This window comes from Oncorhynchus mykiss, chromosome 2 (genome assembly GCF_057628025.1).
Source record: "Oncorhynchus mykiss isolate SJ-2025 chromosome 2, ASM5762802v1, whole genome shotgun sequence".
Lineage (NCBI taxonomy): Eukaryota > Metazoa > Chordata > Actinopteri > Salmoniformes > Salmonidae > Oncorhynchus > Oncorhynchus mykiss.
The window spans coordinates 29,732,474-29,752,500 of NC_143023.1; the positions used below are offsets into that span (position 1 = coordinate 29,732,474).

Below are 20,027 nucleotides of genomic sequence, written 5' to 3' on the forward strand. Positions count from 1 at the left end.
TCAGAAAAACGCTCATCAACACGAAGCCATACACATGGTTCGCAATTGTGAGGCTTTTTGGACGTACTGCCAAATTCTCTAAAACGACGTTGGAGGCAGCTTAGAGAAATGGACATTAAAGTCTCTGGCAACAGCTCTGGTGGACATTCCTGCAGTCAGCATGTCAATTGTACGCTCCCTCAAAACCTCTGTGGCATTGTGTTGTGTGACAAAACTGCACATTTTAGAGTTGCCTTTTATTGTCCCCAGCACAAGGTTTCACCTGTGTAATGATCATGCTGTTTAATCAGCTTCTTAGTATGCCACACATTTCAGGTGGATGGATTATCTTGGCAAAGGCGAAATGCTCACTAACAGGGATGTAAACACATTTGTGCACAACATTTGAGAGAAATAAGGTTTTTGTGCGTATGGAAAATGTATGCGATCTTTTATTCCAGCTCATGAAACACTTTACATGTTGCGTTTAAATATATGTTCAGTATGTATTTTTGTTCAGTGTTTATTGATGCCACATAGGCCGTTTTCAACCAGAGAAATTTGGTTATTGAGTTCAGTTGCCCTTTAAAACTGCATGCAGCTATACTGCATAGGCTACACTCAACAGGCTTGGAGGTTTGGTCAATAAAACTCTAAAAGGAAAATCTCTGGCAGTAGCCTAGCACCCAGAAACAATATTGATCTCTGCAGATTGCACTTTCATTGAAAAGGATCCTCGACAAATTATTTCCAGTGAATGAGAGACAGCAAATATTGAGGTTCAACCTAGATTAGGCCTACTCATTTTGGTGCCTCATTATCATGTAGTCTACATTTTGGACGCTTTTCATCAAATGAGGATCAATCTTGACTGCCTGTCACTAGGAGTTGAAATTACAAACATATTGGTGAGAAGGCTTTTGTTGTGTTGTTTTGTTATCACTGCAAGCATGTGCAAACAACTCCAAAATAGGTAAGGTAGACCAATTAGCCTAACACAATTTGTAAGCATGTTTTCAGCTCCAAAAATGTAATTTAGTCAATGAACACAGTTATTTGTTGAGAAAGGTTCAAATATAGTTATTTCATTTGATATTCACACTACTGGTGAAAATTTTTAGAACACTTACTCATTCAATGGTTTTTCTTTATTTTTACTATTTTCTACATTGTAGAATAATAGTGAAGACATCAAAACTATGAAATAACACATATGGAATCATGTATTAACCAAAAAAGTGTTAAACAAATCACAATATATTTTATATTTGAGATTCTTCAAATAGCCACCTTTGCCTTGATGACAGCTTTACACACTCTTGGCATTCTCTCAACCAGCTTCACCTGGAAGGCATTTCCAACAGTCTTGAAGGAGTTCCCACATATGCTGAGCACTTGTTGGCTGCTTTTCCTTCACTCTGCGGTCCAACTCATCCAAAACCATCTCAATTTGGTTGAGGTCGTGTGATAGTGGAGGCCAGGTCATCTGATGCTGCACTCCATCACTCTCCTTCTTGATAAAATAGCCCTTACACAGCCTGGAGGTGTGTTGGGTTATTGTCCTGTTGAAAAACAAATGATTGTTGTGATAATTGCGTTGTTTGCTCTATAACCTGTTTGTTTACATGCCTTGACACCACGATATATCAGCCTAAAGCCGAGACAATAAGAAGACACAGTGGCAGAATAAATTCAACCTCACATTAGTTTCATTACAAAACCGGGGAACAACACCTGTCCTGTGAAGTCCACAAAACATATTACATGGTCAAACAGGTTATTGTTCGGACCACTAAACAACTATTGATTTAGAACCACTGAGAGTTACCGCAAGTTGCAAAGAAAACAGGAGCTGCCTCCACTATTCCAGCACCATTTCAACATCATCTTATCAACTATGCTTAGTCTAATACAGTGGCAACTAAAAGATACCAAAAACTATTTAATCCAATCAACGTAAGCTAAATATGACGTAGCTGTCCATGGTCCTGATTTGTGTGCGTTTGTGTGTGTGTGTGTGGGTGCATGCAAGTAGAAAGAAACATGTTGACTCACCTTACTTATAGAGAAACGTCAATGCCATCCGCCTCTTTCATGTTACATAAACCGTCTTTGACTTTTTCATACATTGCACACTTTAAGTTTTTGTTGTCCTACACTACCTGGCTGAAATACTTGCTCACTAGCCTAACTTCCTTTCATGGAAAATGATAGGCCAGGCCAGCTAGTTAACATGAGCATACCACATCTAGCTACATGGTGAACCTCCGTCCTCTCGGGCCAGAGCACAATATATGGATTTATGGTTGGATCAAAATCGCCTGTATAATCAATGGCCAGTACAGAGAATTAAGTAAAACCACAAGTCCAAATCCCTATCTCCATCGATGGCTAATTTAAGAAAGGGATGATTTTAGCTAGCTAGCTAGCTAGCCACCGGACAACAACAACACAACGAGATGCAACAATAATGATATTTGGCTGCTGATGTGATTGGTCTTGAGACAAATCCAAACTAGCTTCCCTTGACACTTTAACAACAATGTCATACTCTTTCTGACCAGACAGCATCAGATAGATACAAAACACATACTGAGACAGAAGGGCGCTGTTTCATTCTACTCGGATGCTTTCTTCCTTGACATGCATTCAGTCTCTTGCATGCATTCAAACCCTTCCCCTAACCCTAACCTTAACCCTTTTAGCTAACCCTTCCCCTAGCCATATCCTTAACCCTTTAACCTAACTCCTCAACTTAACCTTAACCATAACCCCTAACCCCCAGCCTAGCCAATGTTAGCCAGCTAACTAACATTAGACACCTAGCTAGAATTCGTAACATGTCGTATATTTAGCAAATTCTCAACATATTGTACGTTTAGAAAATTCTGAACATATAATACGAATTGTAATTGTAATTAGAAACATATACAAAATGGGTGGACAACCACAAATGAATACTTACCATTCGAAACGTAACATATCATACTAAATTGAGAATTTACGTACAAAGGCATACGAAATTCTCTGAGACCAGTTTGATAATATTGGTCCTCATATTGGTCTCCAATGGTAATGTAAGGATTAGGCTACATAAATCACAAGTGAAATGCAATGCGGAGGTCGATGATTACTTCTTGACTTGAAGCAGAATTTTTATTGATCCAGTCCCAAAATGCATTTGTGGTTGAACTCTGAGAAACTAAATAGCCTAAACATTTCAGTGGAATGGCAGTAGGCCTAACTGGCTATCATCCTCTTCTTATTGTACAGGGAGGGACATTTTGTGTGGTTCAACACAATTTGGTATGGTAGGGCCATGGTCTGCATTTCAAGTTTCCACACAATAGTGAGACTTCACTTATGATAATAATGGTGTATTACATTGGGGTCCCATATGGTAAGGCAGCAGACAGTACGGAATGACAAATACATGGTTGCAGGTCCAAGTTCCCCTTGAGCTACACCCAGAAGATGTTGCGTGGGTATCAGAAGTGAGGATGGGTGACCAAGGACAAACCATCAGTGGTGTACTGGAGCCATGTGAGCGATTGGACTTGTGATTGACCCATTGCAGGTGTTTGTCCAAATCTTCACTCATCATGGTGTGGTCAGTTTATCCTCCAATTAAATTACAATTCATTTAATCTACAGAATAAACAAGAGGTTGTTCTGTAAATGTCAAGGTTTGGCGCAAGCTAATCAATCAGACAGTTTATGTTGACACATTTCAAAGGTGTAACCGTGATGATTATACATTAAGTTATTAAGTTCTGTCTAAACACATTCCATTAAAGGAAAACTCCCCCCAAAAATGATGTATTTTGGTACTTGTTTTATTTGTCCATTGTTGATATTGTCCCAAAAATGTTTTGCATGTCAGCAATCAAGATTTCAAGACATATAACTTTCAAAATACAGAAATACAGCCGGTATGATGAATGTGGCATCATATGAAAAACTTGAAAACTTGATTGCTGACATGCAAAACATTTTGGGACTATATCAACAATGGACTAATGAAATTACGTACCAGAAGAAAGTTTTGGGGTTGAACTGTCCTTTAAATGCATAAGAAAAACGTAATTAGTCATTTTGGGTACTAAAAATGTAAAGATGCACTATGCAGAAATCGCTCTGCTAAAATTCTAATAGTTCGCCTTATTTACGTTTATGTGAAAACATGAGCAAGTATAGTGTAGAGAATCATTGTACCATCTAAACTGCTGTAAAATATATTTTCCATAACCAAAAACATTGTATTTTCAGCTGTTTGAAGCTGGTGTATAAAACCGAAAGTAAAAGATGCCAAAACGTAAGAACTGGAAGCATAGAGACAGATCTACCACTTCTTAGACTTGCTTTCAATGAGTGACACATCTATAAAACACATTTCTATGTGAATTTGGTTGGTGCCCCAAAAGGTTACACTTTGCAGCTTTAATATATTTTTTGGTTTTATTAGACTATTCTATTATATAATGTTGAGAAGACAAATTGGTTCCCGACGTCACACGTTGAAAGCAGAACAATCTACTCCAACCAGGAACCATAAAAAATATAAAAATGTAAAAATAACTTTTGTTTAGCATAAAACCTTTCTATCAAGGGAGGTAAATCCAGTCAACATTTGAGGCCTATCATGTTGCCTGTAGTGCAGCCCAACAGAACACTGAGAACAGTTGGCCAAAACCCAAGAAAACGAATGTGTATTCTGGGGACAAGTCTCTCCAGCAAACAAAACTCACCCATTGCTTACACACAGCATTTTAAATTGTGGGCCTGAATACTAAAAGCTATCCAACGTTCGTCTCCTGCGCAGCTAAATCAAACTGCGTGTGGGCTGGCCGATAGCTCTCTTTCCGTCCCATTCCGATCTCCGATTGGCTGTGCCTCGAAGGGCGGTGATCATAGTACCACATGGAGCATCTGCAGCGTGTAGCCTATGCCTGTCAGTGTAGAATTCATCCTCTATGTGCTCAAGTGATGCTTCACGGAATAAACTGGAAGCGAACTTGTCACTTTAGCGCTGTTCTTTGAGGGACTGCTACTTTTTCATTGCTGAAGCATTGCACTTTTGGGGACATTTACACCATATATCTACTCACCTAGTATTAATAACAATAATTGTTCGATTATTTATGCCGCAAAAAACTTTTATGTTGTACTAGAGTGACAACACTGATTTGATGGAAACATGACGGGAGCTACAAACGGAACCGTAGCCCTGAAGACATTTTTGCTTGTCGCATTGGTTTCATTTTCAACAGGGAATTCAAAGCTGCCTGTGTATTATGGACAAATTGTGGAGAACTCGCCCGCTGGAACAGTGGTGGATGGGGTCGCTTTACCGGTTGGAAACAACTGTCATGTTTCGGAACTGGACATTGCTTTGGAAGGGAAGGACGCATCAGATTTTCGTTTGGTTTACCATCACGGAGAACAGCATCTTATTTTGAAATCCACAGAAACTTTGGACAGAGAGTTTATTGCAGTGTACGATTTGAAGGTTGTGCTTTCTGGTTGTTTGAATAGTGCCGTGGTGATTAAAATAGAGGTGCTTGATTCAAACGACAACATACCCCGGTTCATCGAGGGAAACGAAAGGGTAAAAGTTGATGAATTGACCCCTATCGGTTCCGAATTGGTCCGTCTTTTTGCAAAGGATTCCGACGGTGGAATGAATGGCCGGGTCACTTATTACGCATCTCCAAAATGCCAACATGTGTACGTTGTTCCCCAAACCGGACAGGTAATGCTGGTCAGTTCTCTCATTGGTGTCATGAACCTAACAGTCCGTATTTACGCTCAAGATAATGGAGATGTCGCATTGATAAGTAAGCCGGTGACACTTCACCTTGATGTGCAGAGACCTGCTGTCTCGAAGGTTAGGAGGCCCCGAGCGGTCTCCGAGGAACTGTCCTACACAGTGACCGTCTCAGAGGATGTCAAAGTCGGTGACATGATATTCACGGTGCCCGAGCAGAAGTTTGAGAAAAAGTGGTTCGAGGTAATATCAGAGGCGGACTCCCCGGTTCAGATCGAGAGGGACTCGGGTCGTCTGTATCTCGCCCACAGACTGAAGTCCCCCGCAGAGGTCATGGTCAAAATCCAAAACCTCAGAGGTAAGGATGGGGTGTAAATGTGCGTAAAGGTGCAGTGTCGTGTGTTTTCAGTGTTTTTCCCATTAAAAGTTGCCAGTTGTCTGAGTCATCTGTCTCTTTGGAAAATGTAGGCTATGCCTATGCCATTGGTACAGTGTTGAATGGGGCTCATTTGGGAAAGTCTCTCTCGCGGTGCACCATTACTATATCCGACACTCATGTGAAACAGTATTTTATAGGTCTAAGCATCATTGTGAGTGAGAGACTCAGCGTATCCTATTGTATTTGCTCAGGGCTTTTAGATAAAGTTTACTTGCTATAGAAAAAAAAACATGTTTAGCTATTTATTAGGCTGCAATGTAAAACAATGAATTAAAAAGATAATCGCGCACGTCCGTGGAATAATTTAAAAATTGGACAATAACTTGATATCAGGTGTGAATAAAGTGATGTTTGGTTTGGGTATATTGCTATTTCATCCGTTGGATGCTCGAGCTGAGCTGCAGCACCTTGCGCCGTAGAAAATCATTTGGCAACAGAACCTGGCAGTATCTTATTAATTCAGAATTCCTTATGGCCGATGTTTTTGTTGTTTGCACAATATATAGCCTACATTTTGAAGTACAATATAGACTTTTATTCAATGAATCTTAATTCTACTGCATGGCCAGTTGTCATTCAGGCTGTGCGTAATGATATTCACAAGAACCTATTTGGCTATTTATCGCACTCTGGGATGCATGTGTCCGCTCTACGTTGATTACACATCATTGACACGCTAGGTGAAGGTGTTATTTGTTGCCGGCAGGTCGCTAATTGGGTAAACAGGATTATAGCACTTGGAGGATGGAAATGTGTGTGTGGCTATGCATGCAATACACGTCTGCCCACTGTCCCCAGTGCCCAACACATGAGTGTCAATGTATGGGTGTGCACTGGCGCTATTAAGGACATGAACATCTGTATCATTTTTGCCAAATAGATTTTATGCACAAAGAAATTCATTTTGGTTGCTTTTCAGTATCCTAAACCTAGCGACTGTACCATTATGCTAATTTTAGGCTTAAGAATTGTGATGCTGGAGATAGTGATAAAGTTGAAGACATTACCGTAGCCTGTATAACAGGCCTAACGATTAGCCTTTTTTTTTAGATGATAGTCACAACTGAAATACATGTTATTGCTCGGATTTAGACTGTGATTGAATTCAGACATTAACATCATATCATGAAAAGTTGTCCAGGTGAGGATTTGGCCAAGTCCCTAAATCACGACATCTGCTAGTTTAAGGAAAAGTCTCCTCTGACATGCCAAGTGGATCTAGAGGTAATTACGTTTTTCAAACGAGAACTCTGCCTCATCCACTGTTTATTTAGAGTAAGTGTGATTATTTATTCAACCTGACATTCCTAGTCTGGCACACGTGGTCTTACAAACCTAGACAACGGACTTCACAGGAGTTTGTTTGTGTAAGGGACTTTGGAGTCTGGTTTATGCAGTGGTGCTCTCATGCGTAAAGTTAACTAGAATTCAAATTTTCCGCACTAAACTCATTACTCAGTATTTATTGCATTGTTGTAATGTTGTGCTACAACATATGATTAAACCACGGAAACCTCAAGTCATGTTCAATTAGCGCTTAATTATTAACACAAGCCTCACCCGACAAATTAGGTCAACCAACAGATTGTCTACATGATTTATATTGTCGGCGCTGCATAACAATGATATATGAATTAATAAAACCTTACCCTCCCCCGGATGCTAACGGAAGCTTCTCCCATGAAGATAATGTCGTCTTACATCTTGTTGAAGTCCTCAATTTGAATATGAGTAGATAGATTATAATATAGATGTGCTGCTAGGAGGAATGTTCTTGTACAAACTGCAGAGATGAGGGGGAAAATACTTTTCTTTTGATAGTGGAGCGAGTTCAAATAGAATAACGACCCGAAATGTACTGTGTGGAATTGTCAAAATGGAGCAGGGACACTTTTAACTATCAGCATAACCAACATGCTTGAGAGAGTCTATACACAGTGTTCCTGTGTAGTCTTTATGTCCAACTATAACGCTGATGTCTGCATGTGTTGTAAGGATGTCTGCATGTGTGATCACTGCACATCTCAATTATAGCCTAGGCCTATATATTCTTAATGGTTTTCAAGTGTTTGTTTGTGAGATTTGTTTAATAATGCATATTATCTCCCCTTATAGCCAATTAAAAGTATTACATTCACTGCCTAATAAGTTAAACACATGCAGCTTAGATACATTCACTGGCATGGGGGATGTCTTGGAGTAAACCACATGTAATCAGAAGTATTGTTTTCCTCTCTTGCGGCCATGCTAGGGAGAGCGCCAATGCAAAGGTCTTTGGGGACATAATTACTGTTGAAACTATTGTCTAGCCGAGTGCCACTGTGCCACATTGCGTTTGAGTGTGTTAGAAGAGGAATGGTTATTTATTCCGTTCTAAAGAGTAGATGCTTTCAGATAACACAATCTGCCCCAAGTGTGTGGATGGGTCTAGATTACTTTCCACCCCTTTGTTTGTCTTTCCACACACACACACACGCATACACACACACGCACACACACACACACACACACACACACACACACACACACACACACACACACACGCACACACACACACACACTTTCTCCTCACTTTTCGTCTTTGTCTTCCATGTCTGGCACTTCTTAGGCCTTTCAATGCCAGCTGTAGAGCAGATTCAAGTACTGTATTTATTTCTGGATGTGAATTGAAGTTGTCTTTCACTTGAAGAAAGCTCAATATTACTGATCTGTTATGTGCTGTACATACACGCATACATGTGTGTTCCTACATTTGTGTCTTCCCATGTGTCCTTGTAGGCCACATTGACCTTGCTTAAACCTGTGTTGCGAGTGGGAAGACAAGGTTCAGAGGACACTAGTGTTGGTGACTCAACTTTGGTGTCAAATACCATTTAATTAACAAGCCGGTCACACACACAGTGGTTTGTCTTGAGCCATTATAGCATTATGTGTATACACGGCTGGGGGGACATTATGTGTATACACGGCTGGGGGGACATTATGTGTATACACGGCTGGGGGGACATTATGTGTATACACGGCTGGGGGGACATTATGTGTATACACGGCTGGGGGGACATTATGTGTATACACGGCTGGGGGGACATTATGTGTATACACGGCTGGGGGGACATTATGTGTATACACGGCTGGGGGGACATTATGTGTATACACGGCTGGGGGGACATTATGTGTATACATGGCTGGGGGGACATTATGTGTATACATGGCTGGGGGAACATTATGTGTATTCACGGCTGGGGGGACATTATGTGTATACACGGCTGGGGGACATTATGTGTATACACGGCTGGGGGGACATTATGTGTATAAAGGGGACTTATGCATTTCCAGGGCCACTTAAAAATGATTTTGCACAGGGCAGTGTGCCCCCTTCCAATATCAAGGCCAGGCAGGCTCTCCATCTGGCTTTGCACCCCTTATCCTAAGAAGAATTAGTGGTCCATTGGTCATATTTGTTTTCCATGTGGTTTCCTTTCAAACATTTGGATTTCTGCAGCCCTGGTTAGTTGCTTTAGGGGGGCTCGGCACTCTGCCCTCAGCACATGTAGGTGAAACACTGCAAGTAGAGCCGACTCAAAGTGTGTGCATGTGTGTGTCTACAGTACAATGCTGAGGGGCACTGTTTCCCAAGTCTCTATCTCCATGATGTGTGTATTGGCTTAGTAAATGCCGATAATGGATTGTGTGTGTCGAGTGTGTGGGAGAGCTCCGTTCCTTCCATTCCCCTGCCCTAGAGGGATCCAGGGATAGCACCCATGAAAGTTTGGAAAACCTCTGCGAGAAACAACTTTATCTTTCCCCAAACACAGCAGGGAGAGCTGGCCCTGGGGTGATGGAACGAGTGAAAAAGAAAGGGAGGCAGAGGGAGAGAAATGAGAGAGACTAGAAAGTACCTTCGTCAGCTGGCGGAAAAGGGGCTTGATAAATTGGGGCCCACACACTGTAGAGCTTACAGACACCAGACTGACTGGGCTTGCTGCTGACTGGACTTTTCTGGAGTGGCTCTCTGTTCTTCCAGTTAGATTAGAAGTTACTGTGGAGTAGCCGGATGCCAGAAATCACACTTTGTGTCTGTCTCAGTACCAGAATAATATCCCGGACATAAGAATTTGATATAAACGTATGTGAGTGTGAACTGTGTTTGTGTACTCATGTATCTCAGGCTTATATGTAGTACCTGGGGATTGCTGTTTGAGAGCAGGTTGGTGTGAGCTTATCTTTTCCCCGTCTCCTGTCCTTTATTTAGGTATGTCATCAAATTATAACGGTGCAAAAAGTATGCCTACATACATTTTCTCCGCTTGGGTGCCCTTGGGTGACACATTTGGATGACAGGCGCGGCTTGATAGGGTTTCGTTCTTCCTTCCCCTCTTTCTCTTTATTTATCTATTTCTTTATTTCTGGCCTCACCCTGGGCTAAAGCAACCAGACATTGTACCTCTAGCCTTGCTGTACCACCAGCGTCTCCTCCTTCTGACTCCACTTCTGACAATTAAACCCTTCTCCCATCTGCTGTTTACTGTATGGCTTCGAGACATGCCTGTGGACCTGTATACATCATTAAAGATACGTACACATGCAATGTCAGCTCAGTGGTATAGGAGGAGAAAGGGGAATGTGTGTGTCGTTGTGGTACACATATGGGCGTTTATGTATTGGTTTATACTTCTATCTAATCTATATGCGTATTTATGTATTTCTGTTGATAGTCCTGTGTGTTTATTTTTGTCAGTGTGTGTGTGCCTGTACCTCGGTGTGTGGCCTTCGGCTGTGTGTGTGTGCAGAAGGAGGAGAGCACTGGAGGATAAATCATTGTGAGGAAGCTAAACCTCTCCAGAATGGTCTTTTTTTGGACCAAATGAGGCCCTGAAGAACTGTTTGGGTCTGCCTGAATCAGCGTTACAGCTGTAAGGGCATGCACACACAAGGACAGGGACTTGGACTTAGCCTCGGGAGATAATGATGGTCTCTCTCTCTCTCTCTCTCTCTCTCTCTCTCTCTCTCTCTCTCTCTCCCTCATAATTGAACTTCATGCCAGAGTGAGGCTCAGCCCTCTCCATTGTGTTATAATAGGTTATTGACAGCCGCTCCACACTAGCCCTAGGGAGACCATTTTTTATGACGAACTAGGACAAGGTCACTCGAACCTCTGCTGGCCCCCGAACATCCTGACCCACCCGCACCGGAAGACACCCTCCCATATATACACACACTCGCACATACACAGGCACACACATACAGTGCCTTCAGAAAGTATTCATATCCCTTGACTTATTCCACATTTTGTGTTAAGGCCTGAATTCAAAATTGATGAAATAGATTATTTTTCTCACCCACCTACAACATGTTTTTTGAAAGGTTTGCAAATGTAATGAAAATTAAATACAGCAGTATCTAATTTACAATAGTATTCACACCACTGAGTCAATAATAAGTTCCTCGGCGTACACATCACGGACAAACTGAATTGGTCCACCCACACAGACAGCGTCGTGAAGAAGGCGCAGCAGTGCCTCTTCAACCTCAGGAGGCTGAAGAAATTCAGCTTGTCACCAAAAGCACTCACAAACTTCAACAGATGCACAATCGAGAGCATCCTGTCGGGCTGTATCACCGCCTGGTACGGAAACTGCTCCGCCCACAACCGTAAGGCTCTCCATAGGGTAGTGAGGTCTGCACAACGCATCACCGGGGGCAAACTACCTGCCCTCCAGGACACCTACATCACCCGATGTCACAGGAAGGCCATAAAGATCATCAAGGACACCAACCACCTGAGCCACTGCCTGTTCACCCCACTATCATCCAGAAGGCGAGGTCAGTACAGGTGCATCAAAGCAGAGACCGAGAGACTGAAAAACTGTTTCTATCTCAAGGCCATCAGACTGTTAAACAGCCACCACTAACATTGAGTGGCTGCTGCCAACACACTGACTCAACTCCAGCCACTTTAATAATGGGAATTGATGGAAATTGATGTAAAATATATCACTAGCCACTTTAAACAATGCTACTTAATATAATGTTTACATACCCTACATTACTCATCTCATATGTATATGTATATACTGTACCCTATATCATCTACTGCATCTTTATGTAATACATGTATCACTAGCCACTTTAAAATATGCCACTTTGTCTACATACCCTACATTACTCATCTCATATGTATACTGTACTCGATACCATCTACTGCATCTTGCCTATGCCGTTCTGTACCATCACTCATTCATATATCTTTATGTACATATTCTTTATCCCTTTACACTTGTGTGTATAAGGTAGTAGTTTTGGAATTGTTAGGTTAGATTACTCGTTGGTTATTACTGCATTGTCGGAACTAGAAGCACAAGCATTTCGCTACACTCGCATTAACATCTGCTAACCATGTGTATGTGACAAATACATTTGATTTGATTTGACTTTGTAGAAGCACCATTGGCAGCAATTACAGCTGTGAGTGTAACGTCTGCTTCCAACTCACACTCTCAAACACGTAGATCCCCTGAACGTAGATTGCCTGAACACAACGTGCTATTGTAACACAGGAGTGATGGTTGCTGATAATCGGCCTCTGTACGCCTATGTAGATTTTCCATAAAAAATCTGCCGTTTCCAGCTACAGTACTCATTCACAACATCAACAATGTCTACACTGTATTTCTGATCAATTTGATGTTATTTTAATGGACAAACAATGAGCTTTTCTTTCAAAATCATGGAAATGTATAAGTTACGCCAAACTTTTGAATGGTAGTGTATCTTATGTGGCTTGTTAAGCACATTTTTACTCCTGAACTTATTTAGGCTCGCCATAACAAAGGAGTTGAGTACTTATGGACTCAAGACCTTTCAGCTTTTCATTTGTAAAAATTTTAAAAAACACAATTCCTCTTTGACATTATGGGGTATTGCGTGTAGGCAAGTGACAAAAAAATCTCTATTTAATCCATTTTAAATTCAGGATGTAACACAACACAATATGGAAAAAGTAATGTGGTGTGAATACTTTCTGAAGGCACTGTATGCACACAAATCAAATCTCCCCTGCCACTGTTAATCTTAATTGTGAAATTGGACACGCTCAAACTTGTACGCTGGGATTTATATTAATTCCTGGAGACACATAAATAAACACTTCTGAAATCCCTCTCCATCAACAGCAGAGGCAGCTTGTACTTGAAATGCTCTCGTTAAAAAAAAAGACAATATACACACTGTGATCAGGGATTTAGGCATTCCGTTTCTCTCACAGCTAATGATAGGAGTTTTTAGATGTGTGTGTGCAGCCCTTCTGCCCAGCCCAGCTATGTTGTTCCATCAACAGATCAATGGACTGTATGTCCCTGCTTTTCTAGTGTTCAGAGCCCCCAGAGTAGAACAGTGTGCAGTTTTGATGTCAGTCGTGCAGCCAGCATCTGGGAAGGTGTTTGTGTGTGTGGTCATTGGGAAGGTGTTTGTGTGTGTGGTCATTGGGAAGGTGTTTGTGTGTGTGGTCATTGGGAAGGTGTTTGTGTGTGTGGTCATTGGGAAGGTGTTTGTGCGTGTGGTCATTGGGAAGGTGTTTGTGTGTGTGGTCATTGGGAAGGTGTTTGTGTGTGTGGTCATTGGGAAGGTGTTTGTGTGTGTGGTCATTGGGAAGGTGTTTGTGTGTGTGGTCATTGAGAAGAAATGGAATGTGACATGCATTTATTTATTATAGACTCGCTCATAGGCTCATGAGCTAGAACGTCTCATCATCCCAGTATCACTGATTATTGTAAAATAGACACATTGCTTATTGGAAACTCGTGACAGGCACACGAAAAATAAAATGTGTTTGTGCGCAGAACGCAATTTCGTATACAGTGCATTTCAATCCCAGTTAAAGACCGTTCAACTGAGTACGGAGAAATGCTCCTCGGAGTCAGATGTGGATAACAGGTAACCCTTTGCTAGGCAGCTGACATCCAAACCCCCCTCTGGGAGAATGGGGTTCCGATGACGGGCCTTCATGTGGTGGTGGAGAGGTACAAGGTTGTTTGGAAGACTGTTGCTGTAAAACAGCAAGTGAGAGACATGAGAGGTGAGTTGACATATAAATACTCCCCTAGATTTATGTCCATTGGTTGAAAGAAACAAAAGGGATTGTTGCACAATTGAGCCCATAGGTTAAACAGCAAGCGTGGTGACATCGCCTTAGTGTGCCGTGCTCATAGCCTGAAGTTAACAGGTCAATTCGTCACGCTTGCTAATAGTAAAGGAGGAGGAGAGACATGGTAACATTATAAACGCTACCATATGAATGCCCGCCATGCCCGTGAGATAGGAAGCTATATTAATATATTATGCTTAGAGGTTGATAAAAAGTGACGCCCATTCAGAACAGCCTTCCTGATTGAACTTTCGTAACTACATCTACCAACCCAAAGGCTGCGTGTTCGAATCTCATCACTGACAATTTTAGCACTTTAAGCTAATTAGCAGTTTTGCAACTACTTACTGCTTTTAAACTACTTTGCAACTACTTTGATTGTTAGCCAACCCTTCCACTAACCTTAACCCTTTAACTACGTAGCTAGCATGTTACCTAACCCTAACCTTAACTCCTAACCTTAAAGTCAGCCACCTAGCTAACGTTAGCCACAACAATTGGAATTTGTGTAATGGGTTATGAAGAAAGAAAATTGTGTAATACACAAAAAATGTGTTTTACCTGTCACGAATTTCGAATATGTAATTTGTGTCTATTTCACAATTAGCTGTGATAGTGTGTTTGTCCCATGTAACGATAGAGATAGCATGTGCTATGTCCCTGTTTGGAGTAGTGTCTGTCTGTTTCTCTGTTTCTCTTTTTACACCCCTCCTATCTCCTTATTCTTTCTCACACATATTACTAGACCTCTATTATAAGGTAGAAACCCACTTTACATAGGAGATTGTGCCATTTCAGGGCAGTTACATAGAAACCCCCTCTGTGCCCTCAGACGGCCTTCATTAGCTGATCTAATATGGACAGAGCTGTGCTCAGGAGTTCCTCTACAGCCTGAGGGTGGCAGAGATCTAATTTCTCCTGTTCTTCCCCGTCTCTCACTTTAGCCTGCTTAGGCCTGGTCTCACTACAATGGGATGAAGATGCCCTTAGACACTGATCTAAGGCCAGTGGTTTCCTCCCCCAGTGGTTAAGGTTATGATGTGCGGGGGATGAGCTGATCCTATATCTGCGCCTGAAGGGAACTTGTACTTGGAGTCCTGTAGCAGCCTCACTCAGGTTAATGAGGTGCAGTGTTGTGGTAGTGGATGCTCATTATGGGACTAGACTCCAGGCATGGACCGCATAACCAGGCTGTTGTTGAGGAACACCCGGGCCTCCCATACAGCCCACAGAGCACCACGTGAGGAGACACCTGCACCGCGACAGAGGAGCACACACACACACACACACACACACACACACACACACTAGAGTACACATACACCCATGCTGTCATTATTCTCGAATTCCCCCATCTTGTAGGTAATGACTTGCACAGAGACGTCTACCAGGGAAGTTGTGAAGCTGTGTGGATGTATGTAATTGATATGATTATATCATTACTATTAGTTAACCCATAATAGGGCTTCTAATTAGGTTTTTAGTTTTGAATTTTGTGAGCCACAAACAAACTTTTGCCCTGTTGGAGAGAGTTATGTGAAATGAGGGGTAGACGAGAAGGGCACAAAAACCCATCAACATGTTTCGGAAAGTCCCTGGGCAGTTGAAACCTGTGATGGGAAATCAATATTATGTAAGAATGGAGGCCAGAGAATATCCCACCATGTTGTTATCGATTTGGTACGGGGGCCGCTGTCATAGACCATCATTTGCATAGGGCTGTGAAGAGCTCCTTTTTGAATTGCCAACTTCAAAGGGGGAGAAATAAACTGCCTAAAAAAGGGACTCGTTTAAAGATTTAAAGGCTGCAGAAATCAATTAATCAAACAGAGCGCCGAGCTCTGAGGTTGTGCACGGCAGAAAATCAACAAACAAACGCAGGCGGTGGGAGATTTCACGTTCAATTGGGGGCTTTATTTGAGATTGGAGGCAAATAGGAGTAAACTATCCGTGTTAAAGAGTAATTCCCTAGTTTACCCAGGCCCAACCCCTGGTAGTTGGAGAAACAAGCTCTTTAACAAGCTCTTAAAGTGTATGTATGCAGGCGTATTTGTGAGGGTATGTGTATATGTATGTGAGTGTGTGATGTGGTACTCAAGGGACAAAATAATTCACACCTCGCCAGAGCAAAGACATGAGAATACATTAAGTGCCATCAGTACCCTAGCTTGAGTGTGTGTGTGTGTGGGTGTGTGTGTGTGTGTGTGTGTGTGTGTGTGTGTGGACATGTTTAACTATACTTGTGGGGAACAGAAGTTGTAAACAAACAAGGATTTGACCAACTGGGGACATTTTGTTGGTCCCCACAAGGTCAAATGCTATTTCTAGAGGGTTTACGGTTAAGGTTAGAATTAGTGTTAAGGTTAGAATGACTGTTAGGGTTAGAATTAGGTTTACGGATAGGGTTAGAAGCTAGGGTTAGTTTTAGGGTTAGGGTTAGGAGCTAAGGTTCGGTCTAGTGTTAGGTTTTTGGGTTAACGTGAGGGTTAAAGTTAGGGTTAAGGATAGGGTTAGGTTTAAGAGGATTTCTGTTTATGCTGGTATCAAACCTTGGGTTGCACGGGTCTATTGCAACTGTCTGCCCTGTTTCTATATTGTACATCTGTTAGGGAAAATAGGATTTTGAATGTGACTGAATTGTGTCCCCACAAGGTTAGTTGTACAAGACTGTGTGTGTGTGTGTGTGTGTGTGTGTGTACGTGTGTGTGTGTGTGTGTGAGTGTGCGCGAGCGGACACATTTTTTGTGTGTGTATGCATGCATGTGGATGAATGCAAACAAAATGAAACACCCATTGTGTCTTCTAACCAGAGACTGAGGCAAAACTGTGCTTCCATGGCAATATCAGAATTGGGCTGTCTGTCTAAATGCAGCCAAGGAGGCAAAGAGCAAAATTACAATGCTGCTTGGCAAATCATCTTGAATCAGATTCTGAACTATCACCCACAAAAACACACGGCATGTCCTCACAGCAGATATCTAAAAACTCCAAAGTGATTTTTTTCTTCTTGACTAATTAACCAAACCCTGGAACATACATCAAAAGGCCATCCAATCAGGCTTTTTGGGGGAGGAGAGCCGTGTTATTTTCCAAGCTCATTTAATAGCATTTTTCTCCCTCTTATTAATTGAGGTTTTGCTCGCTGGTTTGTTTCATCCAGGTCACTGGGGGAGGGTCTAGCATGTTCCAGTGGACAGAAAAAGCAACAGAAACTTAATGGGGAGCTGAAACTAGAAGTGAGCATGACTCAGGTTTCTCCCTCTATCTGATAGAGAACCGTCCATAAAGCTTTTCTTTTACAGTCCTGCTTTAGCTGGTGGGCTATAGCTATATAACTTGTGCTGGGGACAATAAACGGCCACTTTCAAATGTGCAGTTTTGTTGCACAACACAATGCCACAGATGTCTCGATTGTTGAGGGAGCGTGCAATTGGCATGCTGAATACAGGAATATCCACCAGAGCTGTTGCCAGAGAATTGAATGTTCATCTCTGTAAGCCACCGCCAACATAATTTTAGAGAGTTTGACAGTACGTCCAACCGGCCTCACAACCACAGACCATGTTTAACCACACCAGCCCAGGACCTCCACATCTAGCTTCTTCACCTTTGGGATGGTCTGAGGGGGGTGCTGAGGAGTATTTCTATCTGTTATAAATCCCTTTTGTGGGGAAAAACACATTCTGATTGGCTGGGCCTGTCTCCCTAGTGTGTGGGCCTGGCTGCCAAGTGGGTGGGCCTATGCCCTCCAGGCCCACCCATTGGCTGCACCCCTTCCCAGTCATGTGAAATCCATAGATTAGGGCCTAATGAATTCATATCAATTGACTGATTTCCTTACAAGAACTCTGTGAAATCTTTGAAATTGTTGCACGTTGCCTTTATATTTTTGTTCAGTATACAGTATATTGAGCAGCTTTCTGAAGACTAGAAGCTCAGTAAAAAAATCTAGTAAAACAATCCACAAAGGCACATCTAAAGCAAAGGCGTATCACCCCATGGGGGCATGCAGTACATCCACACACGCTCAGCCCCGCCACTCACACAGCAACATGAAAAGAAAGGCCTTTGATATACGCAGGCCTACATGAGGACATCTTATCACTGTTATTTCTGGGCCTAATTTCTGAATTTCATACGGGGATTACATCATCTCACGGTCCAGTATCCTGGTGGAAATTACACTGAATTATTAACCATTCCCGATGTGATGAACTATTAATGATATTAAACAACAAAACGCAACGCGGGCCTAAAATATGATGTGATCTGAAGTGGGGAGTTACTCATACTTTATTGGGTGATACCCAGTATCTGGGTCATGAGTGTGTGCACATACAGTGGGGCAAAAAAGTATTTAGCACAGCCACCAATTGTGCAAGTTCTCCCACTTAAAAAGAAGAGAGAGGCCTGTAATTTTCATCATAGGTACACTTCAACTATGACAGACAAAATGAGAAAAAAAATCCAGAAAATCACATTGTTGGATTTTTAAATGAATTTATTTGCAAATTATGGTGGAAAATAAGTATTTGGTCACCTACAAACAAGCAAGATTTCTGGCTCTCACAGACCTGTAACTTCTTCTTTAAGAGGCTCCTCTGTCCTCCACTCGTTACCTGTATTAATGGCACCTGTTTGAACTTGTTATCAGTATAAAAGACACCTGTCCACAACCTCAAACAGTCACACTCCAAACTCCACTATGGGCAAGACCAAAGAGCTGTCAAAGGACACCAGAAACAAAATTGTAGACCTGCACCAGGCTGGGAAGACTGAATTTGCAATAGGTAAGCAGCTTGGTTTGAAGAAATCAACTGTGGGAGCAATTATTAGGTAATGGAAGACATACAAGACCACTGATAATCTCCCTCGATCTGGGGCTCCACGCAAGATCTCACCCCGTGGGGTCAAAATGATCACAAGAACGGTGAGCAAAAATCCCAGAACCGCATTGCAGGACCTAGTGAATGATCTGCAGAGAGCTGGAACCAAAGTAACAAAGCCTACCATCAGTAACACACTACGCCGCCAGGTACTCAAATCCTGCAGTGCCAGACGTGTCCCCCTGCTTAAGCCAGTACATGTCCAGGCCCATCTGAAGTTTGCTAGAGAGCATTTGGATGATCCAGAAGAAGATTGGGAGAATGTCATATGGTCAGATGAAACCAAAATATAACTTTTTGGTAAAAACTCAACTCGTTTTGTTAGTAGGACAAAGAATGCTGAGTTGCATTCAAAGAACACCATACCTACTGTGAAGCATGGGGGTGGAAACATCATGCTTTGGGGCTGTTTTTCTGCAAAGGGACCAGGACGACTGATCCGTGTAAAGGAAAGAATGAATGGGGTCATGTATCGTGAGATTTTGAGTGAAAACCTCCTTCCATCAGCAAGGGCATTGAATATGAAACGTGGCTGGGTCTTTCAGCATGACAATGATCCCAAACACACCGCCCATGCAACGAAGGAGTGGCTTCGTAAGAAGCATTTCAAGGTCCTGGAGTGGCCTAGCCAGTCTCCAGATCTCAACCCTATAGAAAATCTTTGGAGAGAGTTGAAAGTCCGTGTTGCCCAGTAACAGCCCCAAAACATCACTGCTCTAGAGGAGATCTGCATGGAGGAATGGGCCAAAATACCAGCAACAGTGTGTGAAAACCTTGTGAAGACTTACAGAAAACGTTTGACCTCGGTCATTG

General features: G+C 42.2%; 1 protein-coding gene across 1 annotated transcript in view; it reads left to right on the forward strand.

Moving 5' to 3' along the window:
• The first annotated feature begins 4,889 nt into the window (after positions 1 to 4,889).
• LOC110534670 (neural-cadherin) overlaps positions 4,890 to 20,027 on the forward strand; it is a 129,064-nt gene continuing 113,926 nt past the window's right edge. The window contains exon 1 of the mRNA XM_036945505.2: positions 4,890 to 6,104. Within this exon, the coding sequence (XP_036801400.1) occupies positions 5,177 to 6,104 (928 nt within the window). The 5' untranslated portion in view covers positions 4,890 to 5,176. The remainder of the gene's footprint in view (positions 6,105 to 20,027) is intronic.